This window comes from Hippocampus comes, unplaced genomic scaffold, assembly GCF_001891065.2.
Source record: "Hippocampus comes isolate QL1 unplaced genomic scaffold, H_comes_QL1_v1.1 scaffold298, whole genome shotgun sequence".
NCBI lineage: Eukaryota > Metazoa > Chordata > Actinopteri > Syngnathiformes > Syngnathidae > Hippocampus > Hippocampus comes.
In genome coordinates this window covers 197,611-222,984 of record NW_017805417.1, presented here as the reverse complement: position 1 = coordinate 222,984, position 25,374 = coordinate 197,611, and the positions used below count along the sequence as shown (strand labels likewise).

The following is a 25,374-nucleotide window of genomic DNA, read 5'->3' as shown; positions in this document are numbered from 1 at the left end:
ACATTGACACATTTATTTCATACTATACTAATACGTGTTATTCATAAGATCATATACAGTATGAAATGCAATCCAGTGTGGCTGTGTTGTTAACACTTGATCTGCCCTCTTCTAAGCATACACTGTAGACTTTGCTCATGTATATCATGTGGTGTACAATATCTTTGATATCTTGACGTCTTCTGCAACACTTGAGTATAAAGCTCTCTTCATTCGATTTGATTCGAATGTTTGAAAGGCTCGTTGAGGAGCACGGGACGGCGATCAGATGCCCATGTAAGTGTTCATCTTGCCGAGTGCATCGCACACGGTGGTCAGGTCGCTGCGGAGGTCCTGCACCACGTCCTCGATGCTGCGCGTGTCTTTTAGGAGATCCATGCTCTGCGTGTACGGGTTGTAGTACACCGAGAATGGACGCTTGATGGTTTTGGCGAACTCTCTGAAAAACAAAGAGTGAACGCTCATTTGTACATTTATTTCATGCAAACAAGTCACTTGTGGACTGAAAGGCATGGCACCCTGCTGGGCTGCGTCCTTGGACCCCTACTGTATTCTCACTATCAAGGATGTAGTACTTCTTTGTAATACACAGAGGAACAAGTTGCTCCGAAGTGGTCAGCAATAAGCATGAAGTAATAAGTATGTGTCGTAGTTTTGTTATGTCGCAAAAGTCTTGTAGCGCTGTCAGTTTACCGCATCTTCTGCTTGGCCTCGTCAAAGCTGTCAGAGACAAAGTAAACGTCCTGGAATGTGGTGATGAGACATTCTTGCTTGCAGGTGGTCTTGGGGTCAAAGGGCCTCACACAGGCTTGATCTGACAAAGCATGCTTGGACAAAAAAAACAACAACAACAAAAATAACAAGGGCTAGGCCGCATCCATCATTATAATTTCAGACTCCTCGGGAGGAAACTGTTTTATTTGGAATCAAAGCTCACCCAAGAGGGCTCAAAGGGTCACTGAGACATTTTGAGTCAGCTGATCACTTTTCTTGATGTATTTTATGTGTGTACAGTATTTTGTGTTTGTGTGTGTGCGTGCGTGTATTACCCTGAGTTCTCCAATGGATGACAGCAAACCAGCACCATAGGCTCTCAGCTGACCTTCTTGCTTGCAGAGGCCAAACTCAATAGTGAAGAAGTAACACTGACAACGAGCGCGCACACATGCACGCAGACGCGGACACACACGCGCGCACACACACACACACGCAAACACCCGTGCAGATCAATAACTGCATCACAAAGACACGGGAGAACACCGTGGACTGCTGTGACGCATCCACGGTACTCACTGTGGCCAGTTTCTGCACATCATCGTCCGAAGCTCCCAGGGACGCCAAACCGATCTCCTGAGAAAACTGAGCAAACTTTGGATCCGCCAGCAGAGGAACGTGACCCAGAAGCTCATGACACGTGTCCCTGAAACACAACACAGCTGAGAAAAAAAAAAACAACAACTCGTCGTGGAGTCATCGAACACCCCGAAATGGTTCAGGTATCGGAAAGCGGCTTAATATTGCTGAAGCGTTTGCGCTACGGCGAGGAGGAGACCGGCTCACGGTTCAGGGGTGTAGAGCGGGTCGGTGCTGTGGCGGATATATTGCGTACAGTTGAAGACTCGGTAGGCCAAACCCGCCAGAAAGTCTCGGGGTGACAGGTAACCTGCGACGGGTCGCACGGTGAAACCAGACCTCTCTGGAACACAGCAAACATGGATGACTTTTACTTTGACAACAACTTCCTGTCGGATGGAGTTGGGCCCGAGTGGTCGGCATGGCAGTCCTTTTAACAAAAGAGAGCTCATGATACGATGACCAACAGGTGCGACGCTGGAGGAGAATCCCTCCAATGCCCCCTGCTGGTCCCAAACGGAACAGACCCATGACAGGATTGAAGTGAGCGGAAGTGGCGCAAGTGGGTGGGGGGGGGGGGGGACGTGAGCCGAGCGAGAGGAGCACTCGACCTCTGAGGAAGTGCGAGACATCCTCCAGCTGAGGAATGTTATCGTGTCGGTAGCCGCAGTGTTGGCTGAGCAGGGGCAGGTTCTTCAGGTATTCCTTGCAGGCGTGAGTGGGGTACAGCTTGTTGAGCTCCCTGAAGACCACGCCCCACGTGCGCACCTCCTCCGGGGTGTATTCGATGCGGGGAATGGGCTGACCGCTGCAAACAAACAACGCACCAAAAGTGAGCGCAAAAAAAATACAAAATAAAAAAAACCACTCGCCACGGAGATTCTTCGTGTTGGGTAAAGATGACGAGCGCTTACAACTTGTACTTCATGGCCACCTCCACAAAATACTTGCGCCGCTGGCGGTAGAGTTCGTCTTTGAAGCCCTGAGGAGCAAAAGCCACATTTATCCGTTCCGGCTCGTCCACTCAATTCTTCAGCAGAGAATTGCGGCGAAAGCCTCGATGAAGGCAAAAGCTGAGACAAAGAAAACGTACCGGGTGGTCAGCATCCAGCTCGGAGCCGTACATCAACACCCGATGGGAGCACTGATCCAGTTCGGAGATCTTCATGGGAAACCACGGAACGTCTTCCTCATCTGCAGCGCACAAACACACAACGGGGGGGGTCTGCGATTCGCCGATGACTTGTAGGGTGAGCGCGTGAGGCGCACCGACCGGCCTGCGCGGCCCACACGTGGGCCGGCGTGTTGAAGGACAGGATGTTGACATGATCTTTCAGGACCTCCAGAAGCTCGTTGAAGTCCTTCTTGCTGCAGATGCAGTCGGCAAAGATCTCCACCTCGTTGGCCACGCGCTTGGACGAGCGCGACTCGATGTGGTTCAGGTTGACGCGTTTCTCCTGCGAAGAGGGGGACCGTCAAGTGATGCGCGACAGCTGAACGGGAGGACCAGGAAGCACTCTGGTCACATGACTGGATGCCAGTCAAAACCTTTAGGTCTTGGGACTTAATTAGCGAAAGTCGATCAATGACTACACTTGATTCTCACAGCATTTGAGCAGTCGTTTTCATTTGAAAATCTTCCTCTTCAACATAGTGTCCCAATTTTGCGCTCAATGTGATTCCACGTCGATTGAAGGATTGTGGAACGGGGGGAAAAAAGAAGAGCAACATGCAAGATTTGCAAGAGACAACGACCGCATCGAACTTCCCAGTCAAGCCGGCAAAAACACAAGCGACAGCGGGTCAAACAGGAAGCCAGCTTCGTGTGGATTTTGCCTTTCATTGAGAAGACGAACAAGCCACGCAGAACGCGCTTTCGTGGGAGCTCCATTTGATTTTCTGGATGTTTTGTAACTTGGAATTTGAAGCTTTCCAGTTAAGACCCAAGACCATCTCTTGATTTACGGCACCCATTTATGGTGACTTAGTCCCACTCGGCGAGGATGTCTCACCTGGAAGAGTCGCAGCGCTCGAACCAAACACCCCACCTCGTTCTTCAGGGAGAACACCACCGCCTGACTCGGTCCACCCTCAGTCTCGCTGATGGGACTGAAGGACGGCCGACGTGACTGGACACACACACGCAAATGTCAACATGAGCAAACATACTTTGAATGTCACTCAGGTGTTGAAGATGAAGCCAGAGGTCACCATCTGGCCACCAGTGTGGCGTAGCGGCGGGCCCCGGTCCAACATGGCCGAGTCGAAGGAGAGTCCGCGACGGCTCCAGTACTTGCTGGAGAACATCATCATGGCGGGTTGCATGGCGGGCGCCGGCTGTGTCTCCTGCTGGTCGTCCTTCATCACGTGAGAGGACGCCATGGGGAACCAGTGAGTGTACGAGTACCACGAACGCTCCAGTCTGAACGCTCGGACGGACCCGAATCCACAACTGCTCGCCGCCCTCCGCCGCCACGCTTAAATAAGTCGGGCGGGAGAGGCCGAGGGGAGGAGGGAGCGGAGCTTGATCCTTGGGGTCCTCGCGTCACACATTGTACATTCATTATTGTTCATTCCGGTTATGATGTCATTATGATATTGTTATGACATTTTACGATCCCATGCGCTTATAAAATTACACATTGTTATTTAGAGGTTGTATTTGCTGATGAGACTTTTCATGTCCATCACTGGATGTTGCATTTTGTCATCCATCTCTGAGTGCCATATTTGTGTGTGTGTGTGTGTGTGTGTGTGTGTGTGTGTGTGTGTGTGTGTTGAGAAGCACAAAAAGCCCGGCCAACTCGTCAGCTGATAACGGCAGCAAGCACCTGCTGGTCTGGGCCAATTTCCTGTCAGTCAGGAAATGAAAGCGGTGCCTCTCAGATGTGCTGCGGCTGCCTTATGAGCTGATGCGCTGATAGCGACCCGCATTCAACATCTCACATCTCAACGGCCAGCGTTGATCACCGAGCTTCACCAAAGTCTAGTTGGAAGCCGAGAAAAATGATGCTCGATATTCAAATCCCACAGGTTGGCCGCTGACGCTTCAAGCCAACGGAATTAGCCAAGGACTTCAGTCTCGTGGCTCCAGACAGACCGTGACAGTCATTGAAGCATAAACGCGTCATTTAATCATGGAAGGTACAGCCGTAAAAATGAAACCTGACTACGAGAAGTACAAGAGAAGGTTTTTAATGCGTCAAACCTGTCGCTGAGGATACAACGGATGTTTCCATCTGCTGTGAATACGACGACGACGACGACCAGCGTGCTTTAAAAAAAAAAAAAAAAAGTTTTTTCCTTCGCAAAACGTGTCCAGGAGAAACTTCCTGTCCGGTGTCACAGAGGACAAAAGTGCACGTGGTAAAAAAATAAGAATCTTGGTTACGACATGAAGGCAACTTTGCTGAGATGCTGAGAGTCCATGGCTCGCAAGTGTCCGTTGGAGTTGGCGCAGGCGCGGTCGCCTCGATGCAACGCTCCCGCCACGGGCGGAGCCGCCGCCGCCGACTCCGTGCTGGAGTCGCAGCGATCGCGGGGTTTAGACTCCAACGCCAGGATGTTGATCACGGACTGAGGCAGGCCCTGAGGACACAGAGGCCGCCACGTTTCATACCCGAGAGACGACAATATTATCCAACATGATGCTGACATACTGTGGCGAAAATGCTCAAGGATGTTTAAGTTTCACGTGTTTGAAAATTTCAGAAGTGCATTTTTTTTCCCGTCCAGTCTTTGTTTCATCAAAACAAAAAAAACACTGAACTACCCAGAAGCGCTGATTGTGACGTCACTACCTGACACTTGTTGATCTGCAGCCAGATGCTTTCTCCCTTCTGAAGGATTTCTTCCACGTCCAGCTTCATGGAGAGCTCATTCACATGCTGCCCAAACAGCAACAAACACACAAACTTGCTCATGAACACACGTCGCCACAAGCGTGAGAATACAACGAAAGAGCGAGTTTACTTTGAGGATCTCGTTGAAACCAAACTTCTCCTCCATAATTTTGCTCTTCTCCGAGTCCAGGATGGCACAGCAGAGCAAGAGATGGAAGTTCTGACAGGGCAGCCCCGTCCACATCACCTGAAACACACTCAGGTCAGCCGGGTCGGGTCGCGCCTGGTGCCGACACGCGGTCGGGGACAAAGTGGTGCACTGACCTCCCAGAGCCTGAGGATGTTGTGGAAGGAGAACTCCCTCTTGAAGCGGATGAGCAGCCAGCGGAAGCAGAAATAAAGATAACCGGAATCCTGAGATTCTGCAGGCGCATCGGAGACAGTTGAAAGGTCGGGAGCGGCGCGCGACAGACGCTCTGGGAGGAATTGCTCCCTCGCCACCATTTTGTCTTTATGGCTGCAACATGTTCCAAAAATGCTGGGACAGGTGGCAAAAAAAAAGAGTGAGAAAGTTGGGAAATGCTCATCAAGCACCTGTTTGGAACAGCCCACAGTTGAAGGGGCTTACTGGGAACGGGTGGGTGCCGTGGTTGGGTCGAAAAAAGAGCTTCCTTGAATCTGTGAAGGGGCCATTCATGCTGAAAGGTAAAACGCCGATCTTGGAGAAACGTACGCTCACCCACACATCGACTTTTTCACGGATGCCCGTGTGTATTTCATTCAACAAGTCGATGCCAAATCACATTCTGCACCTGTTACGGCAGCATGGATTCGTCGTGAAAGAGTGCGGCTACGAGTCTGGCCTGCCTGCAGTCCAGACCCGGTGCCCAGTGAAAATGTGTGGCAGAAGATGAAGCGGAAAAAAAAAACTGTTGACCGGTGGAAGCTCTGCATCAGGCAAAAATTGGGAAGAATCCCACCGATACAGTGTCCTCGGTTCCCAAACGTTAAGTGAACGTTCAAAGAAATGGTGATGTCACACAGCGGGAAACACGACCCTGTCCCAGCTTTTTTGGAACGCGTTGCGGCCATAAAATTGTAGTTGGTGATTATTTGCTCCAAGTAACCACAAAGTGAATTTTGAATTCAGAAGTCATGGAAAATGGTCACAACCAAATCGATGCTATTGTTTCACTTGCTGTAACTGAGTAAAGGATTTGGGCTTTGAATGTGTACAAAAGGTGCATGGAATTTTGGGACACATTTTCAACAACCAATCAACGTAGCCAGAACCAGGAATTAGACACACTATCGGCTGTTGTGGGCCACAAAAATAGGAGCCGGATGCCGAGGGAGTTGGCTATTTTGTAGTACTGTTGATTCGTTGACCGTGTCGTGACTCGTGAGCAGATGTGGGGCTCTCATTAAATCCCGCAGGTCACCTTGACATGTCGTCAGCAATCCACAGCCACTAAAAAAGCCAATTTACCCCATGAGAAATGACAGCCATACAGAGCAGCATGATCACTTTCTTCGGTCTGCTCTGATTTTGAGCCCCGCACAAATGCATGTCAATATCTCTTCACGAAACAGCAGCATCCTTCTCCCCAAACTCTTCGTGTGAGGAGCGCCGTCACTCTGATCAGAATCGTTGGCCCTTCCCTACCCTCGAATCGCTCCAAAAGCATTTTTCGTGGCGCCATAATGCAGGTCCACGACATAGAAACTCGTGCATACCGAGATAGCTGCAGAAGGACGGATCCAGCAACCTGAGCAGCGTACTGAGCTGGATCAGCTGAGTCTTCATCCCCTGCATCTGCTCCTCAAAGTTCTGGTGCTACAAAGGATGACGAAAACCTCCAGTTAGAACTCTGTTCAAGTTTCGCTTGCGCTCGAGACGACAACTCACCATGTGTTCCATGAAGCAGACGAAACACCAGAAAGCGTCCACCTCGTTCTCCATGACGAAGACGATGGGCGACAGGAGGTCGCTCATGCCCTGCACGTAACCTACACGCACACACAAGGTGAGCGGGCAGGTCGACGACCGAGCGGAAAGGAGACTCGCTCTCACCCAGGTCAAAGTCGTACATGCAGTACGTCATGAGGATGTCGTGCAGGAGGACCAGACCCGGATTATCTATCCCCTCGTAGAATTGATTGCTTCTGTCTGTCCGGTTGACATCTTTCTCTGCAAAGGGAAGCGGTGGCGTGAGGCGAGCTCACGAGAGCGGCGGAGTCCGACGGTTTGGCGCGATCCTCACCGATTAGACTTTTGTAGTCTCGAAGTCGGGAATTCCTTCTCTCCTGCTCCTCGCTGACCGACTTCCACTGCAGCTTCATGCGGAAATATTCATCCCTGCGGCAGCGAGCATCAACATCAATCACACTCGCTTGCTAAGCAGCCGCCCGATTTCGGACAGCGCCATGGGCGGCAGGGGGAGCCGGAGTCCGTTCCGGCAGACTTACGGGCAAACCCCGGTCTGGTGGCCGACCAATCCGAGGACACGTATAGACAGACGGCAGTCACAATCGCAGCCAAGGACAATTTAGACTCTTCGATGAACCGAAAGCGGGCTGGCCTACAATGCGCCTGAAACCGACTGAACTCGGCAACTGGTCGTCATGCGCGGCGGCCAGCGGCTTGCGGAGGGCTTTCGGTTCATTGAAGACTCTGAAATTGTCTTTAAGTGTAAATGCTTGTTTGTCTGCACGTGCGTACCCTGCGATCGGCTGGCACCCAGTCCGGGGTCGACGCGCCTCTCACACGACATCAGCTGAGATGGACTCCAGCACACCCGCAACGCAAATGAGCATAAGCGCTTTACGTCGAAAACGGACGCGCGGCCACGAATGACAAGGACTCGTACGTTTTGCTTCTCCGCAGACTTTTCCTCTCATCCAGCGTGCTGTTCCAGGGAAAGTATCCCAAAAGAAACTTCCAGGCTTCTTTCCTTACCGCATGGCACAGACCCTGCAGGGGGCCAACGCACATGACAACCGCAATCAAAGCAAAACCAAAGCCTGAACCGGCAGCCCAGCGTGCAACTTGCCCCCCTGAAGATGGACTCCTGGAGCCGAGCGATGTGCATCAAGCGGCCGTCCTGGTCTTGATGTCCGTTCCACATGTCGGCGGACACGGGGGCGCTCCGCGAAACCTGCGGTCGTGTCCCCAAGTCCACCTGGTGGACACACAACCGCACAACCGCACACAGAGCCATGCGGTTGATCAGAGGTGTCCAAAGCACTCATGCTCTCTTGCGTACGAGGAGCGAGGAACTCGCGTCTCACCCTGGTGACCACCTCAAAGCCGGGCTCCTCCTGCTGGTTGATCTCCAGGCCCGGGATGATTTCCCCCAGTAGGTTGGCGACCTCCTCCGGGGGGCGCTGGTGCTGCTCCTCCGTGCCCTTGAAGGCGTCGAAAATGTAGTTGGTGACTTTGGAGAAGCGGCCCAGCGTAGTCACGTACGGATCCTTGCGTAACTTCTGCCGAAAGAAGAGGCGTCGGCGTCGGCGTCAGCGCGTGTCCGAATGGTGCCGAGCGCTTCAAGACTTACGTGGACCAGGCCAAAGTTGTTGTCATCCTCCAGATTCTCAAAGGACTGACTCAGAACCTTGTTGGGAGAGCTGATCAGCAGACGAGACTCGTCCTCTGCGCACCTGAGCGAATGCATTCCACGGACGTCATCGTCATTGCAGCACATCTTATGTTATTTTGACCAGCGTCAGTCTTTTCAACCCCGCCCGAATCATTTCCGGGTGAGGGACGTGGACTTCTTGCGATTAAACTACGCGCTGAGATGGCGCACTCCTGCATATTTGAAACAATGATGTGTTCCGCTCAGCCGGTACCACTGAGTCACTTGACTGAATCCTGCCTACTGATTTGCAGAATGAAGACTTTCATCACTTCCTCCGACTTTGCAGCCAATCAAACGCCCCGTTCATTTTTTTTCTTTTTGAGGCAGTCTTAATATTCACAAATGTCAAATTGCACTCTGCGAAAGCAACATTCGCGATATCACGGACAATAAGATACTGTACATCGCCCACACCATCTAAACTTCAACCGGGAGTGACAAATTATTTGCTTGAGGCAAGCACGCTTTTGTTCTTATTTGGACAATTGTGTGAGCTGGAGTAATTACCAATAACAATGACAATAATAACATCAAAAAATATTTCAGCATCTTTTCATGTGTTTTAAGTTTAGGATGGGAAAAAAATCATTTTATAAAAGTTGTTTATATGGTGTCTCTGTATCGCAGAGGGTGTGTGTGTATATGGTGGCATAAAGCAGGGTTAAGGGATTTCGCATGTGCCGCAGCAAAGACAATTTCCTGTGTGTGTGTGTGTGTGTGTTTGTGTCAGATAAGGGGTTTCATAAGATGATATTTTCCTCAAAGGAAGACAATTAGCATATAAACGATGCGCTTCAGTGCCACTTGCCAAGATTTGACGCGGCAGGGCCTTTCCGCAGTGGCCACGGTCACGAAACCCGTGGTAGCACGAGTGCAGTACAATAAACCCTGGCGATAAAACGGTTCATGTTTTGCGGCTTTGCTCTTTCACAGAATTTTTTCGTGCAGTTTTTTGGGTTTTTTTTTAACAGTGCATTGTGTTCTGCATTCTGATTGGCTAAGGGACTGTCGGTGATGTCAAGAATCTCCACGCCTCATCATACCACTGCTTGCCCAATTTTCTCCATGACAAAACCCACCATGTCGACGAAACGTTCCATACAGTATTCCTAAAAACTGTCGGTTGTTTTTAAGAAAACGTTCATATTTTTGTTCTTTTGTTTTAATGCTTGGGCCTGAAAAAAAAAGGTTTAATCTTTATTTTCATTCAATACAGTATTGTATTGTATATGTAATAATTGTAAAAAAAATAAAGATGACTACTTCATGGATTTCACTTATCACGGGTTCTTTTTGGAACGTAACCCCTGCAAGTGATTACTGAACTCACTTGCTGAGCGTGGCCACTCCCATCAAGCTGTCCAGGAGCTCTTTGCTGCCGCCCTGGTGGAAGTGCAGTGAAGGCAGCGATGAAGATCCCTTGAGTGCGAAAACCAGCGCGGGCGTCTTGCGATGGCGGCAGCAGCCGTCCCGGAGCGTGACGGCGGCGAGCTGACTGAGACTGACCGAGAAGAAACGTCCGCTCTGCTCGTGGCCACCCGCCACAGAACCTGACAGAGGGAGCGGCAACAACTTAGCCAGCAGCCCATGAAAAACAAAAGCGCTCACGACTGAGCCGCTGACCCTGTCCGGCGACGCAGGCCTTCTTCTTGAAAGACGCGGCGTTGATCAGATCCCACTCGGTCTCGTAGCTCTGCTGGCTCTCCAAGGGCCACTGGCCGCGCTCGCCCGGACGCTGATTGCCACATTGGACCCACTCCATGACCGAGCTGGAGTCCTGCTGGCACACGACACGCTCCAGGATGGCGAACAGCGACGCTCAACAGGATGTGTACCGAGTCTTTAGACCGAGCTCAGACCACGCCAAGGCTGCCCGATTGTGAGCCGACAGAAACTGCACAGACAAATATTGACTGTCGTGGCCCATTTTGGAGTTATGGGCGCAAATCCAGTGTGGTTTACTGTGATGTCACCAAAGATTGGCCATCTGCCATCTCGGATGCTTCACAAGCATGACCGAGAAAGTCTGGCATGTCAGAATGAAGCAAAAATAGTTAATTTCTTCCCTTACGTTGACCAAAAGGAGGACCGACTGACTTCTGATGACAAGCGGGTGTTCCGTGGTGCGGATAAAACATTTCAACGGTCCCCTCCTGTTCATAGTGAAGCTGCTAACAAACATTAGCTAGAAGCTATTAGCAAACGTTAAGGTGTTAACAACTCGGTTCACTCAAGTTGTGTTTGAAGGAGACAATCCATACTGCCCTCTCCACGCCATTCAAGAACCATATCAAAGTCCCAGTTTTGTTTTGTTTTTTTGTCCTTTCCGGGTAGTGGACAGCCACATGAGACAAAGTACCTGCCTGACTGACAGCTGCTTGTCCCGCCTCCCCGAAGATTACGCTTTTGGCAACAAAACGCCACAATGGGGGTTGGATCGGCGCGGGATCATAGCACGGCCGCTCGATCCGCTCCGAGACACGCAGCCGCTTTGTGACACCATGTCTGCTCGAGCGTCATTAATAACAACAACAAAGGTGTCGTCTGAGCTCGGCGTGAGGCTGGCTACCATAGGTTCAGCGAGGCAGTGCGTGCACATACGCACGCATAAACACATAACATTTTGACGCTTACAAACACACACCTTGGCAGCACATAAGATGTGTGAAGGGTCCACAGAATCCTCAAGAGGCGTGAATTCCATCATGATGTCAGCATCCTGACAAGGGGGACATGAAAAAAAAAACTTCAGAAATTCGTTCAATTTATCATTATCCGCCCAAATATTTGGGCATTGATTTTAAAACTAAGACTTGTTAGATTGTAAAAATGTTCACCTTCTCAACGATTCGAAGAGAACCACAAACAAGAAAATCCTCTTCCGTGTCTTCTTCATCTCCGCTTGGATGCGCAAACACGCCTTCGAGCTCAAATACAACCTGAACATGACACACAAGAGCTCATGCGGACAAATCGCATGTGGACAACCTGCAAACAAATGTTGGCGTGAAAAGTAACGTGTTTTTTTTTCTTTAACCTATTCAAGATGTCAAAACTGCGCTGTCTAAGATCGTCATTGCATTGGAATTGCACAAATCTGTGCAATTTGAAATAATCTGCAGTGTTCTCTGGTATCATGTTAGCAATACAGTACAGCCAGACACACAGTAGTACTGTAGCACCAAGACGCCACAAGATGGTGGCAAAGTAATCAATTTATTGCTTTGGCCTGAGGCTAAAAAGAGTACATCGGAAAATCAAATATGCAATTAAATATTGTTTGTACTTCCTAGTGAATTTGATTAACTGATACATATCGGCTTCCTGTTAAAGGTGATAAGGCACCGAGCGCACGCTCCCCGCACACAAATCAGGGGAGTGTACAGCTACTTGATTGTGTTATTTTGGTCGTAATTTGTTTATTTTTGTCGGTGGATATAGTGATAAGAGCTAGAGTTTAGGAATGAATTAATGTTTCTATTTATTGAACATTTTTTACTAGTCGTGCTTACTCATTTTTAACACAAGAAAACAAACAAATCGCCTCCTTCAGCTCATTTCGACTGTTGGAGCGGACGTAGCTGATCTGACAGCAGTCAAGTGACTGTGAGCGGTCCAGCTCAACATTCAGGCCACAAACAAACACGTTTAGCGTGTACGAGCTGTCTTGTCAGTTGCGGCGGAGACAAAGTTGAACAGGTCGCTGCTCGAGTTGACGACGTGTTCCGTGTTGGGAGGTTTCAATAGCCTCAACGCGGCGGATTAACGAGCAGCTAGCTAGCGAGCGAGCTAGATATCTAGCTAGTTAGCTGCTGCTGCTGTTGTTGCTAACAACGGCCCAATCCCGAGCAGTGGCGGAAATATGAGCGCCAAAAGACGGCACAAGACACCTGCGCTCACTTCCTGCCGACAAACGTCGTCAGAGCAGCGCTGCCTCGTCAAACCGTCTCGGAGAGACACGCCTTGTTTTTACCTTTCCAGAAGACTCTGCCGCCATGTCGCCGTCGCGTCACGTGTCTACCGTCGGCCACAACAACGCTGACGTCAGCTTCCGGTGAGCTTGCTTTTGCAGCCTGGTGACGCTCGTCACGCACGCGGGCGGCACATTCACGCATAAACTTGTCAAATGTTGATGTGCAGGATATCGAAATTGGCTTGGCAAGCCTTCATCCTCGTCAGCTGTTTGCGTGCATCAAAACTATTTGCAATCACAACAGCTTTTCTTCACATAAATAGATATGGAGCTGTTTTTATTGATCTATTGATCTATTTATTTATTTATTTGTAGTCGCCTACTTCTTATTTACAAGTTTACCCACAACTCAAGCGTCAATTTGTCTTGTCGAGTCAAAAGTAACACTTAAGCAACGCTTCATCCTGCATGTGAACGTGCTGCTACTTCTTTATCTCACTGTTGTATGAATAACCACACGGATAATAAGGAAACGCACACACGCGCGCGCGCACACACACACACACGCACGCACACGCGCACACACACGCACGCACGCACAGACACTGCCCCTCTCCAGGGAGCAATTAAAATTTCTCCAGGAAAAACAAAAAACGAGCGACTTTTTTTGTTGGCCTTAATCTCAAGCTCTTTCCTTATTTTTATCTATTTATTTTTTCACCTTGAGCCAAGAAACCACTCATGCGACACGGACCACCCAGAGCCCCTGAAGCGACCGCGTCCACACACTCATCAGGTATACGACGGACAACATAAATGTATGGAAGGTAAGGTGTTAGCAAATTGCAGTTCCTGTACAATAGGTGGCAGTATGCAGCAAAAGAGATGTAGTCAGCCAGGAAATTAAAAAAAGAAAAAGAGTCGCTCTCGCGAGTCGCGAGACTCGATGAAACTTAGGAAAACGAAACTCAAGCCAACGGAACTCGTCTGGTAGAAGCACGAGCAAATAGAAGTGGCACGATGGCCTCATCGAGATAAAGCCAACGATTGCAAAATTGCCGCGGCTATCGACATGAATCTGGAATCGGCGGGTCAGCTTCCGATGATCGACGTTGAGCTGGAAGACGGGGAAATCTGCGACGACGACGGTGAGGAGAGCTCCGCCGCCCGGCTGGGGGAGGGGAACGGCAGCAGGCCTGCCGGCGCCGCGGTACCTCCGCGGGGTCCAAGGCCACCCTACATGGGCCCCTCGCCGCCAGGCTTTCACCACATGATGCCCTACGACGTCCACGGACCGTCGAACCACCGGCAACAGTGCGGGCCGAGCGGGCCCGATCGACCCCACGCTCCTGGTCCCCTCCCGCTGCCGCTACCCCTTCCGCTACCGCCCGGGCCTGGGCCGGGCCCGGGGCCGGGGCTCGCTCCTCTGTGTGGCGGGCCCGGTCCGCGGCCCAGCTTCTGGGAGCGGAGCCACGGCGCTCTGGGGAGGTTCAGGCACCGAAGCGTCTCCAACGGTGGACGAGGGGCCTGGAACCGAGGAGGCTGGACCGACCACAGACCCCCGATGGCTCGTTACGGGCCAGCAGAGAACAGCAACAGGGAGCCCCCTGGCAGGAAACGTATCCTTCATGACAAGCTTTTCACTCTCGACGTCTTCACTCACACCAGAAAACAAACCGAGGAGAAACCAGCTCTGCAGTTTTTCCGCACATGCCTATATGCTATACGTGTCGTTGATAAACACACATACCTTGTACTTTTTGCGTCAACTTATCAAATTCCCTCTATTCCACATGAGAGACATGCTAGTAATACGAACTCGTTACGGGTGGCTTTATATTCGCCAATATGTCGACCAAATCGTGATCAAGTGACAATTGCATTCCACATTGGTGATTATGGTTCTATGTTAGTCAATGTGCATGTCATATATTAATCCGACAGTGATTGTTTATGGTGAAGGATCCATTCCATATCAGTCAGGCTGGCAATTGCTAACTCTATATTATATTAGCCAATATGTTAACCAGATGGTAATCAAGTGATACTGGCGATACACATTAATGATTGTGGTTTCATATTGGTCACTATGCAGGTCATATATGAATTAGGCAATACTTATAGCACATTTGTGATCATCACATGGAATCGGTTAACTGTTTCACATCAGCAAGAATATAGTGTGACATACGTCGACACATATTAGATACTAAAATCTAAGCGCATAGAAAAAGTTTCATACACGAACAGTGACCTGCTTAAAATTGTATACACAGACATGAACCGGGTTAAAGTGCATGCACATGGACACATTTTTAGATTCGGACCAGATGGAAAGATCTACCCTACTGTTTTCACACCATGTTCTGGACTCCTTGTTAGATAACATAAATGTGAAGGTTGCATTTCAGACCGCACCTTTTCTTGACTTTGTCCGAGTGTCGCGAGGATGAAATAGCAGCCCAGAAAAACAGATGAGAAAATTAAATCGACTAGGAGTGAGTTTTAATCATATTGGCTAAAGGAACACGCGTTGAATATGGTGTCGTTTTTGTGAATTGCTAATTGGCCTTACGTTCGAGCGACCCGATTAAAATTCCAACAATGGTCATCACATCTAGTCAACATGGGCCATTTATCGACCTCTCTGAATGAGAGCAACCTGCCGATTTGATTAATAGTTAGCCTCTATCGTTTGAACGAGGGAAAATGTTCTCGGCATTTGCGGATTTGTTTTCATAGCTTATCACTGGTTGTCAGGACACACGTGAGCTTGTTTCAAAACCAAATAGTGGACTTGAAGATCGGCGCCTCTCCTTGACACGCGACCACAGAGAAGCCACTCGGAAGGATCCCGGCCAGAAGACCACCACCGAGTATGGCCAAGTGCGAGGGTGCCGAGTCCTTCGAGGACCTGCTGTCCAAGTATAAGCAGATTCAGATGGAGCTGGAATGCATCCGCAAAGAGGAAAGCATGGCGCTGGAGGCCAAGGTCCAGGAGCCGGAGCCCAAGGGTCAGGAGGCAGCGGCCAAGGTTCAGGGAGCGGAGGAGTGTCCCGCAGAAGGCGTCACGCTTCCCCAGGCTTCCGTGCAGGTTGCGGCAGACACCAAGAAAAGTTTCCAGGCATTCAACATCAAACCTCTGCGCGTGAAACTTTTTACGCCTGCCAGTCTGGACACGAGCACAGAGGAGGAGGAGAAGCAGCAGCAGCAGGAGGAGAAAGCCGGTGAGTGAGTTGAAAGCAGTTTCAACAGCCCAACTTGAAGCGTTGTTGACTTCCCTTCTTGCTGACGCGCACATGCGGGTTGACGCAGAGGCCAAGGTGGCACAGATGGAATTGGAGGTCGTGAAGCCGTGCGTGTGTTGCGACGAAGAAGCCAAGGATGGTGAGAAAACTCCCGGCAGAGAGTCGTCGGCCTCCAGCGAGGACGTCTTCATCTGCATCGATGAGGTACGCGGGCGTTTGGGCCTTCCATCTTTGTAGTTCTTGAGCCTCAAATGGGAATTTAGGTGGCATACGTTTGCACACTCTAGTTGAAGAAGAAAAAAAAAGATTGTTCGAATTACAAGTACTGATGCAGCTCCAGTAATGAAATGAAAATCAAACATGGACTAGCCACATGCCAAGTGGCTGCCATCTGAGAGGATAAAACGTGGAACACCTCATTAACGCAAACATCTGGAAAATGACAAAATGGGGAGAGCCGTGTCAGTTTTGGCCCGTTTGAGCTTTTTGGATATTTTGAAGGAAAAATTCTGAGTCAATCAGAGAAGAGCTTCCTCAAACAAGAAATCAAACGCAACGTTAAGTCAAGTGAGTCAATGTTTTTTCCTGTCTGCGGCGATGCAGCTGGGCGGTCAGCTGGAGGAGGAGGACCTGTCGGAGTTGCAGCTGCGTTTGCTCGCCCTGCAGTCGGCCAGCAAGAAGTGGCAGCAGAAGGAGCGGCAGGTGATGAAGAGGAGCAGAGAACCGATGGCCGCCAGGCCGAGGGTCGACGAAAGGACCAGGACCAGGTCCAGGCCTCAGGACCGGGAGCGAGACAAGGCCAAGCCCGGGAGCAGAGAGCATTCCAAAGCCTCCCCGAAGCCCGCCGCCAGAACTCCTCCGGACAGAAGCCGGCCCAAGAAGAGCAGCGGCTCAGGTGAGAAGCCAGAGCAAGCGGCGGCGCCCGAATGTGTTCCGGCGACGCTACAGCGTGTACTCGCTTGTCCTCTGCAGCCACAAAACAGGCGTTGAGGAAACTCCAGCGGCAGCGGGATGAAGACGAACGACACAAACGAGAGGATGAAATCCGCAAGATCCGGGACCTGTCCAACCAGGACGAGCAGTACAAGCGCTTCATGAAGCTGGTGGGGGGCAAGACGCACGGCAGCGCCAAGGTACGCCCGCCCTCAGCCGAAAGCGGCGCGCTTCGCCCTCCTTCAACGGCGTCTCCGTCAATTCAGGCCAGGGACGGCGAGGGCAGGAAGTCCGCCGGCAGGACGGGCACGGACGCCACGGGAAACCTCTACCAGTACGATAATTACGATGAGGTTGCCATGGACACGGACAGCGAGCCCGGTTCTCCAGGTGCGTTTGACCGCTCGGGCGACACCCGCGTCGCTTCTGCTGCACCTTTCAAGTCGACATAAACCGGTTGCGTGATGCTGTGTAGTTAGTTGAACGATTTGAGTGGCTCAAGCTCCAAATGCTTGGGGTAAGAGGCACAAATGCGGCGAATCCCCCCCAGCGTATGTACAATAACAAAAGTGCACATCAGTGCACCAAAATAAAATAAAATTAAATGAAATGAAATGAATTTCCTGCTAGCTTACCCAGCCACATCTATTCAAGGTGTGCAATGTTGTCCAAAATGTCATCATCATGAGGCAAATCGAGATCCTTTCTACTTCTTATTTTCCACCGCCAAGCAAAGAAAATCCATCCATGATATTCACCAGCCACACTTATAAAGTCGGCGGTCTCCTCCTGAATCTGCGTGGCTCCTCCTCGTTTACCCGCTATGAAGCTAATAAATGAAAGAAGTTATTCTGAGGTGGCAGTTGGCTACTCTGAAACAAGCACAAAAGTCTTCGGGGTTCATTTTTAAAATGTACATTCTGCCCAAGACGTGCGTTCATTTTGTCCTGTTTGTTGATCAATCAGCCAGCGTGTGTAAGGCACGTGGTGGCCAGACACAACGCCGTACTGGCCGGCGCCACCGTTTACCCCGATGAATGAAAATGACACTCAGCCGCAGCTCTCACATTGTTTTTTATTCCGTCCTCGTGTTTGTTTTTCAGCACGTGCCTCTTTCCCCGCTGAAGGCTCCGCTTCGTTCCCCGTGACGCCGCTTTACGCGACGGTTCGTACACCTTTCCCCTCTCAGTCGGCAGCCGTCGGGTTGCCTTGGATGTCCGGAGACCCAAATGTAACTTTTCTTTGTCTTGTGGCAGCCTTTCGCCGCCTGCCCCCCTCCCTTGCCGCCGCCTCTCCCTCCTCCGGCCAACGAGCGCGCGCCTCCTCCAAAGCCTCCGTTTGCCGATGAGGAAGAGGAGGAAGAGATGCTGCTCAGGGAGACCTGCCTCATGTCCATGGCCAACAAGCGGGTGGTGACCGAAGAGGTTACTTTGCTCTCTTTCTTTGCATTTCCACCAAATAACACATACCCGGTTGCAGAACGGCCATGGGGCATGGAAGTGGGCTTTTGTGCCCCTTTTACTTTCCACAATTCCCTGCATTAATTCACAGACAGTTGGAAACAATGAACAATGTCAGTGTTAAGATCGTTCCAAAATGGCCGCCACGTGGTGTCCACGTGGCGGTGTTTTGTTTCATCGAAATCACCCGCTTGTCAAATGGAATGACGGGGAGTTCACGCTGCGGTGCTGTGTGCAGCAGGAGCCGTCCTGGAGCGGCCCCCGCTCCCCGAGCGCTGCGCCCCTCGCAGCCACCGAGCAGCCCGGCAGAGGAAACCTGAGCGCCGTCAGCCTCAACACCATGACGGCGCCGCACGGACACAAGTTTGCCAGAGGAGGAGCTTCGAGAGCACCACTGGTGGTGAGATGATGATGATGATGATGATAATGACAGAGTTGACAAAAGTGCTCATGTTGGGCTTAAGTAGAAGTATTAATACTTATATTAAAAAAAAAGAAAGAAAGAAAGAAAACGTTATAATGATTGAACTCCTGTACTTGAGTAGTAGTGTAAGACTGGAAAATGCACTCTAAAAGTACAAAATTGAAATCTTTTTGACTGTCATCTGTAGAAATTTGGGGCAAAAGTAACCAACTTGTTTTGAATGAAGGGTAGTCGGGTAGAAAGTAGAGATTCCTGTTTTAAAATGGAGTCGTCAATGTCAAGAGTTGCCAGAAAAATAATATCAACTCAAAGTAGTGACACTTGGGGAAAAAAAAAACTATTTACATCCAGTGAGGAAGCATTTGTACTTTGATTCTTCCCAACGCCGAGCGTTGATGTCGATGATGGTCTTTTGTGTCGCGCAGCTGCCACGCCACAAGTCTGTGGTGGTGTCTCTGAACGGGTCGGATGACAGCGACTCGGACTTGGACGCGGCGGCCCAGGGCATGTACGGCGGCCTGGAGTTCATGATCAAAGAAGCCCGAAGGACGGCCGAGGTCAACGCCAACAAGTCCAAAGGCGCGGCGGAGACCTCGGAGAAGGAGAACAATCCGATGCGGACGCCCGAAGCTTTGCCCGAGGCCAAGAAGGCAGAGTACCGCTGCCTCAGGGATGAGCTCGCCAGGTATGAAAGCCGCGCGTCGGCCACCGCTCGCTGCCGCCATTCAACCCTGCCGCGCTTTGTGGACGTTAAGGAAGCCGGCTGTGAGCACAGCAACCTGGCGGCGTGCCTCTGACTGCGACTTGGACTGCACGTCTCTTTGCTTGAACGTTTGGAAAGCTGCCAACGTTTAACTTTCGGTGGAGCCCCACATACTCACGTCGCGGTACACCACCACCCATTCATGTATGCGTGGGTTTTGTTTTGGTGCACTCACTTGTCTCTCTCTTCCCCCCCCCCAAACAAAAGTTTCAAGGGAGGTAATTGTGGGGTTGTTGTAGCAGTAATAAGGAGTCAAAGTATCCAGACTCTCAGACTTTCAATGAGTATCTTGTAAAAAGCTCATACTCGAGACCGGGGGTTCTCATAGTTTGGGATTTTTCATGAGAGTTTTTATTTCATTTGGACTTTTCTTCAGTTAGTTTTAATTCGTCTTTGAGTATGTTTTTTTTTTGTTGTTGTTATATTTTTTCAAAAATGCTTCATTTCAGTTTTTATGGGAATTTGTATTGTTTTTTTGCGGGGGTGGGGTGTTTGAGTTTATTTTTTATTTTATTTTATTTTTTTCAAAAATGCTTCATTTCACTTTTGATGGGATAATTTTTTTTTTGGGGGGTGTTTGTCAAGGACAAGACTGGAAAAAAAACAGAGGTGACTAAGTTGTTGTGTAAACAACTGGCTTCACGCAGCTTTTCATGTGTGGTGTTTGTGCTGCAGCAGAGAGAAGCAGAAGGCATCCGGTCATGACGCTCACTCGGCGACTGCCGCCGCTGCCACGGCCGCCTCGCTGGTCAGTGAAGCTGAGCAGAAGCTGCTGAAGCAAAGGTGAGCCTCAACACGATGAGTAATGCCGCCGCGGCACGGGAAAAGCGCCGGCGTAATCCGGAAAGCCGACTGCCCCCCCTCAGAGAGTTGCTGGCACGAGACGAGGCGCTGCTCAAGAGCCTCCTGCAGCAGCAGCTCAAGAAGTCCGAGTCCCTCAAGGCGGCCGAGTCCAAGGTGGCCAGGCTCCGGGAGCAGATGCAGGCCTCCGAGAAGATCGTCCTCGCCAACAAAACACTGTTGAAGAAGATTCAAGAGCAGGTGAGCTCCAACACGCCCGCGATGCCCCTTTCGCCTCTCAACACCTCGACGTGTGCGCTCAGGTGCGGCGTGTAGAGCACCGCGTGTCGATCAAGAAGGCGCTGGCTGCTCGCTTGGCGCAGGAACTGCTTTGGACTCAGAAGGCCGCCGGAAGAGAACCCAAACGCAAAGCCGGAGCTGTCCACAAGCCGGTGAGCACCGGGCAGCGTGATCATTTCTTCCTCGCACAGGCAATTTTTCAATGTGTCGACTTTGGATGTTTGATCGTAGGGTTGAATGATTTATCGTTTTGCTCAAAATCACCGAGGCACGTCTTTGGGAACAAGCTACGAGCTGCGCTCGCTCGCTGGCACGGCGAAACATTTTCCTCCCGCCAGGCGAATCCTCCTTTCATCAAAGTAACTAATTCTCGCCTGCGTGGCGGCAAGTAAGCTACATTTCTAGCAACAAAGTGGCGGCCGAAACAGGATGATCACGAGAATGCCTCAGCTTCAGGTCTCATTCAAGTGAATGGGACCGTGAGCACGTGACGTTTCAATATTTATAAGAAGTCTTGATTTTAGAGTCGAGGAGACTTCGACTGATTGTGCGTTTGTGTATTTGATGCGGCTTTCACGATCGGCCTCATTTGCGGTATCGGACCGATACAAGTAACAATCATTTTTCCCAATATCGGGCTGATAATTATCGATCCAGTAATTATCGCGCGTCGCTAATTTACATTTTGGTCAGTGTAAAAATCCGTCTGTGGTGATTGGAGAACAGACGAATGATTCTGAACACCGTGACTTGTGTTTGCGCTGTGCTGTCTCAGGCCAGGAAGCTTCAACGAGTGGATGCCGCCAATCACATTGCAGCGCTGATGGCTCAGAAGCAGCGTCTGCAGCAACTGGAGTCCGAATACGCTCTGAAGATCCAGAAGCTGAAGGAGGCCCAGGTCTTGCGCAACAGGGCGGCACCGTCTGAAGCGCCGAGCGAGCAGCGGCCCAAACCTGCTGTGCTCCCCGACCCCAAAGTCTGTCTCCCGGGCTCCCCCGGCCCACCTCAGCCCTCCCTGCACGACCTCACCCAGGACATACTGGTCCTGGGCAGCGACGACGGCCCAGAGCCCGAGGCCGACGAACCCGTGGCGGGGGAACCGAAAGGGGATGACCAGGAGACGACTTGCTCGCCTCCCGCGGGGTCCGCTCCCCCTCAGCGTCGCTCCTTCCGCCGCTCCAGCTCCACCAAACCCAACCTGGAGCAGCTGAGTTCCGCTCCTGCTGCCAAAGGCCCCGCCGCCGCCAATCCCGCCAAGAATGCGGCGGACGCGGCCACTGACGCGTGCGCTGCCGGTCTGGACTTGGAAGCGCTCAGGAGACGCCACCAGCAGCAGCTCGGGGTGGGAGAGCTCCTCCTGCAGGAACTGGCCAGCCTTGGTGAGCTGCACCACGTGGAGGACCAGGACGCGCATGTGCACAAAACCGCTAAGGTCTGCTTGCCACCACCAACTTGTTGGCGGTGTTTCCTTTTGTTCATTGGCATTTGTGCATACGTGCGCAGGTGCTGGCCGCGGTCACGGACACGAGCAAAGGCGTTGGGTGGCCCGCCAGGCCAGTTCCTTTTGGCCCTTACCGCAGTCCTCTGTTGGTCTTCAAGTCTTACAGGTGAGCTTTCAAGTCCTCAATGGACTTAGCGAGATGACATGAACAACTCACTTGAGCTACGCATTGAGGGCGTAAATTCAGGAGGCCAATCAAAACATTCGATTTAAAGCCTCGTGAGGCAGGTAACTGGCGGAAAGTGATGCCCGCACATCAAGCATCTCTGCTGAGCAAACGGCGGCGAACGACTTTGGGGTCATCCGATCGCTCTGGTGGCCCATTGGCTCATAGGCTCTGCAGAGCTCGTTGCCATGACGATTCTAACGTGCATCTTGGTGTCGTGTGCTGTCCCGGCGTCAGGTTCAGCCCGTACTACAGAACCAAGGAGAAGTTGTCCCTGAGCTCGGCTACCTACAGCAACACCATCCAGCCCAAACGGTGCTTCTGCCGCTTCGACCTGACGGGAACGTGTAACGACGACGACTGTTCATGGTAAAGGGGAGGGGGGGGCAGTGTCTTCGCCGCGGTGACGAGAATAATGATGACGATGATCGCTTCCTCCTGTCCTCCTCCAGGCAGCATGTGAGAAGCTGCACGCTGACAGGAAGTCTGCTGTTCCAGGATGTGCTCTCCTACAACTTGTCTCTGATTGGCTGCTCGGACAGCAGCACGGATAGCCAAGTCAGCGCCGCCACAGGTGGGCGACCTTTATGCGTATGTGTTGTTTACATCAGAGAAGGACCGCAGCTATCCGATATTTTGCTCGTCGGATAGCCGACTGAAAATCGAGTATTCGGAAAAAAACAAAACATATTTTAGCCTGGTTAAAGAGCAAGGATGAATAGCGATGCGAAAATAACAAGTTTCACTTCATAATCCACAACCAACTGTTTTCCGATTCAGATTTTTTGTGAAATCTGAATTTTTGATGTACCGCAACTTCTAATGCCCACGCACGCCGCTTGTCGGTGATGTTAGTGCGCACAAATCAGGACATGGAGTGCTGATGGAGAAAGACAAACTTAATATTATCATGTTTCAAAGTTTCATTTCAGTATATGCTTGATTGGCCTCGAGCGGTGTGTTCTCACAACGGAGCACACAGACAAAAGGGCCAACTTGAGCTGAATAAAGCCAAGTCCTCATTAACTGATAAAGTCGACAGGAAGGTTCAACTTCGGGAGGACAACATGATAAGATGTCTTCCGTTTGTTGTCGTGTCTCAATTCATGCAAAATCTACCCATTGAAGTAACAAGGTACCCATTGTTTGTACCAAGAGATGTTTTGGCCTCTGAGGGGGCGTATCGATGGACTGGGCTGAGAGGCGTGACATGGAAATGAAGAAGGGAGTGTTTTTTTTTTTCTGAGAGGTCACTTGTAATTTGCCTACACAATCAATAAAAAGGCCAGCAGAGGCTGCAGGGGTCAGGTGTCAGTTGGTAAGCGCACACGGAGTGGCTTCGTAGAAAACTGCGCCTCCTGCCGGAAGAAAAGACAATCTCTTCCTGAGTCTGTTTGTTCAACTGTCCGAGTGAACATCTCTGACAGATGCACAAAAGACGAGGGCACGGGGCACTGTTTACTCCAGTAAACATGGTCCGTGTATGGGAAGCATCTCACAACAACAGTGGAGCGATTCGGGAGGAGGTAGAAATATTTTGGCAAAATCAATCAGATGACGCTAAAGATGACATCACGAGCATATTCAACGAACTGTGTGTGCAAATATTTTGTGCAACACCTCGACCCCCGGTGGTGCAGGGACCCCGGTTTGAGAATCACACGGGGGTTCATGATCGACATGGAAGTTGAGTTGTGAGTGTTGTGGCGTGTCGTAGAAAAGTACCTGAGCAAGCTGTTCGGTCCGCACAAAGACGGGATGGCGGTGGACCAGAAGGCCGTCTTTCTGGTCAGCAAAGTCAACGAGAGCCGTCGTCACGGTGAGCCACGTGCACGTCGTCGACCATGTCAGGAGGCGGAGCATCACGCTGACTCGGGTGCTCGCTTTGTGTGCAGTGCCGCCCTTCACCACTTGGAAGGACAAAAGGAAATGGAGGCCGTCGGCGCAAAGCGAGCGCCACGAGGACCGCGACGGCGAGGAAAATGCCGCCCTGGGGGAGCAGACGTGCGGAACATCGGGTCAGTCCCCCCGTGTGTGCACACAAATAACATGGCGCGAGAAGCCGATTGCCCCAACATACGTCGCTATGCTATATTTATACACGTAATAAGTAATCTGGCCCAGTTCCTTTCTTCGAACAGAAAAGTCGTACTCGGTGGGCCAATGACCAAAAGCGCCACCTGCTTTTTGGCCAGGGCCACATTTTGTATTCCCCGAGATGGTCGCTGGCCCGGGGCCAACGGACAGTTGGACCGTTCCTGCGTCTGCATTCACGTGGCCCTTCGTGTGTTAGCAGACGTTGGCGTTTGCTCGTTGGACGCGTGCGTGACGTCTGAGGACAAGCGTTACTTTGTCAGCGACACGGACGACATCTGCAAGCTGGAGAGCAGCGTGTCGGACAACCCCGATGACACGCAGCTGTGGATCAAGCTGGCCTTCAGATACCTCCACCAAGGCGACACGTACGCCACCGTGCGCCCCGTCTCGCTCGCCCGCCGGCCACACCGCCTGTCTTGACTGCGTCTTTTTTCCTTTTGCCAGGCCGCCTACCGAGTGCTTGGAGGCAGCCCTGAACACGTTGTCTCGAGCGCTGGAGAGTAACTGCGACGACCCCGAAGTGTGGACGCACTTCCTGACGCTCTTCTCTCGCCGCGGACGCCGCGACGAAGTGGAGGAGATGTGCCAGATGGCCGTGGAGCACGCGCCGCACCACCGCGTCTGGTGGAACGTGAGTGAGCCTCAGACACGCGCCCCACACACACAGACCTGCGTCCTCGGGACTCAGGACGCGTGGAAGACTTTGTCCCTGTCCCGTGTGGTGTCCAGTATCTGAGCTTGGCGAGCACGTTTGAGGCGAAAGACTCCGTGTGCGAGCGTCTCATCGGCTTCCTGCTGGGCGAGGAGTGCGGTGGGGCGTCCGAGGAGCGCTCCTTCCAGCTGTTGGAGGCGCTGCTCTACCGCGTCCACTTGAACGTTTTCCCGGGCCGTATGGCTGCCGGCCCGGGCATCTTCCCGGTAAGCCTCCCCCTTTTCGCACTTCACGATTTCCC

At 51.4% G+C, this 25,374-nt stretch overlaps 3 protein-coding genes across 3 annotated transcripts in view; 1 reads left to right on the top strand and 2 right to left on the bottom strand.

Moving 5' to 3' along the window:
• Positions 1-16: 16 nt before the first annotated feature.
• tph2 (tryptophan hydroxylase 2 (tryptophan 5-monooxygenase)) lies at positions 17-3,973 on the bottom strand. Its single transcript, XM_019873903.1, has 11 exons — positions 3,565-3,973; positions 3,366-3,482; positions 2,627-2,810; positions 2,447-2,547; positions 2,268-2,335; positions 1,965-2,161; positions 1,561-1,696; positions 1,294-1,420; positions 1,050-1,145; positions 694-827; positions 17-439 (listed from the first exon to the last, which is right to left on the bottom strand). Exons 1-11 carry the CDS (start codon positions 3,733-3,735, stop codon positions 265-267), a joined length of 1,506 nt encoding a protein of 501 aa, XP_019729462.1. The 5' UTR covers positions 3,736-3,973; the 3' UTR covers positions 17-264.
• A 559-nt stretch (positions 3,974-4,532) lies between these two features.
• Positions 4,533-12,914, bottom strand: tbc1d15 (TBC1 domain family, member 15). Its single transcript, XM_019874026.1, has 17 exons — positions 12,810-12,914; positions 11,674-11,775; positions 11,481-11,555; positions 10,460-10,613; positions 10,167-10,386; positions 8,753-8,855; positions 8,487-8,681; positions 8,249-8,377; positions 8,066-8,169; positions 7,460-7,554; positions 7,270-7,386; positions 7,105-7,205; positions 6,933-7,032; positions 5,520-5,617; positions 5,326-5,442; positions 5,154-5,240; positions 4,533-4,941 (listed from the first exon to the last, which is right to left on the bottom strand). Exons 1-17 carry the CDS (start codon positions 12,831-12,833, stop codon positions 4,741-4,743), a joined length of 2,022 nt encoding a protein of 673 aa, XP_019729585.1. The 5' UTR covers positions 12,834-12,914; the 3' UTR covers positions 4,533-4,740.
• A 695-nt stretch (positions 12,915-13,609) lies between these two features.
• Positions 13,610-25,374, top strand: part of zfc3h1 (zinc finger C3H1-type containing) — a 16,249-nt gene continuing 4,484 nt past the window's right edge. The window contains exons 1-22 of the mRNA XM_019873880.1: positions 13,610-14,368; positions 15,584-15,974; positions 16,042-16,201; positions 16,601-16,892; positions 16,964-17,130; positions 17,197-17,320; positions 18,034-18,095; positions 18,187-18,354; positions 18,629-18,790; positions 19,240-19,499; positions 20,253-20,360; positions 20,444-20,618; positions 20,681-20,809; positions 21,433-22,089; positions 22,161-22,264; positions 22,562-22,693; positions 22,777-22,898; positions 24,042-24,143; positions 24,220-24,342; positions 24,618-24,786; positions 24,866-25,052; positions 25,151-25,339. Coding sequence (XP_019729439.1) covers positions 13,822-14,368; positions 15,584-15,974; positions 16,042-16,201; positions 16,601-16,892; positions 16,964-17,130; positions 17,197-17,320; positions 18,034-18,095; positions 18,187-18,354; positions 18,629-18,790; positions 19,240-19,499; positions 20,253-20,360; positions 20,444-20,618; positions 20,681-20,809; positions 21,433-22,089; positions 22,161-22,264; positions 22,562-22,693; positions 22,777-22,898; positions 24,042-24,143; positions 24,220-24,342; positions 24,618-24,786; positions 24,866-25,052; positions 25,151-25,339 — 4,530 coding nt within the window. The 5' untranslated portion in view covers positions 13,610-13,821. The remainder of the gene's footprint in view (positions 14,369-15,583; positions 15,975-16,041; positions 16,202-16,600; positions 16,893-16,963; positions 17,131-17,196; positions 17,321-18,033; positions 18,096-18,186; positions 18,355-18,628; positions 18,791-19,239; positions 19,500-20,252; positions 20,361-20,443; positions 20,619-20,680; positions 20,810-21,432; positions 22,090-22,160; positions 22,265-22,561; positions 22,694-22,776; positions 22,899-24,041; positions 24,144-24,219; positions 24,343-24,617; positions 24,787-24,865; positions 25,053-25,150; positions 25,340-25,374) is intronic.

What these genes read in the sequence shown, in the direction of transcription:
- tbc1d15 (XM_019874026.1), bottom strand. Translation starts at nt 12,833, where the DNA reads ATGGCGGCAGAGTCTTCTGGAAAG. An exon ending in GTCCTTCTGCAGCTATCTCG is followed by an intron (nt 5,618 to 6,932) that starts GTATGCACGAGT and finishes ATGCGCCTGCAG; the next exon opens with AATCTCAGGATTCCGGTTAT. An exon ending in GTTTCAACGAGATCCTCAAA is followed by an intron (nt 5,241 to 5,325) that starts GTAAACTCGCTC and finishes CTGTTTGGGCAG; the next exon opens with CATGTGAATGAGCTCTCCAT.
- tph2 (XM_019873903.1), bottom strand. Translation starts at nt 3,735, where the DNA reads ATGGCGTCCTCTCACGTGATGAAGGACGACCAGCAGGAGACACAGCCG. An exon ending in TGTCTCGCACTTCCTCAGAG is followed by an intron (nt 1,697 to 1,964) that starts GTCGAGTGCTCC and finishes GCTGTGTTCCAG; the next exon opens with AGAGGTCTGGTTTCACCGTG. An exon ending in CCGCTCTACACCCCTGAACC is followed by an intron (nt 1,421 to 1,560) that starts GTGAGCCGGTCT and finishes GTTGTGTTTCAG; the next exon opens with GGACACGTGTCATGAGCTTC.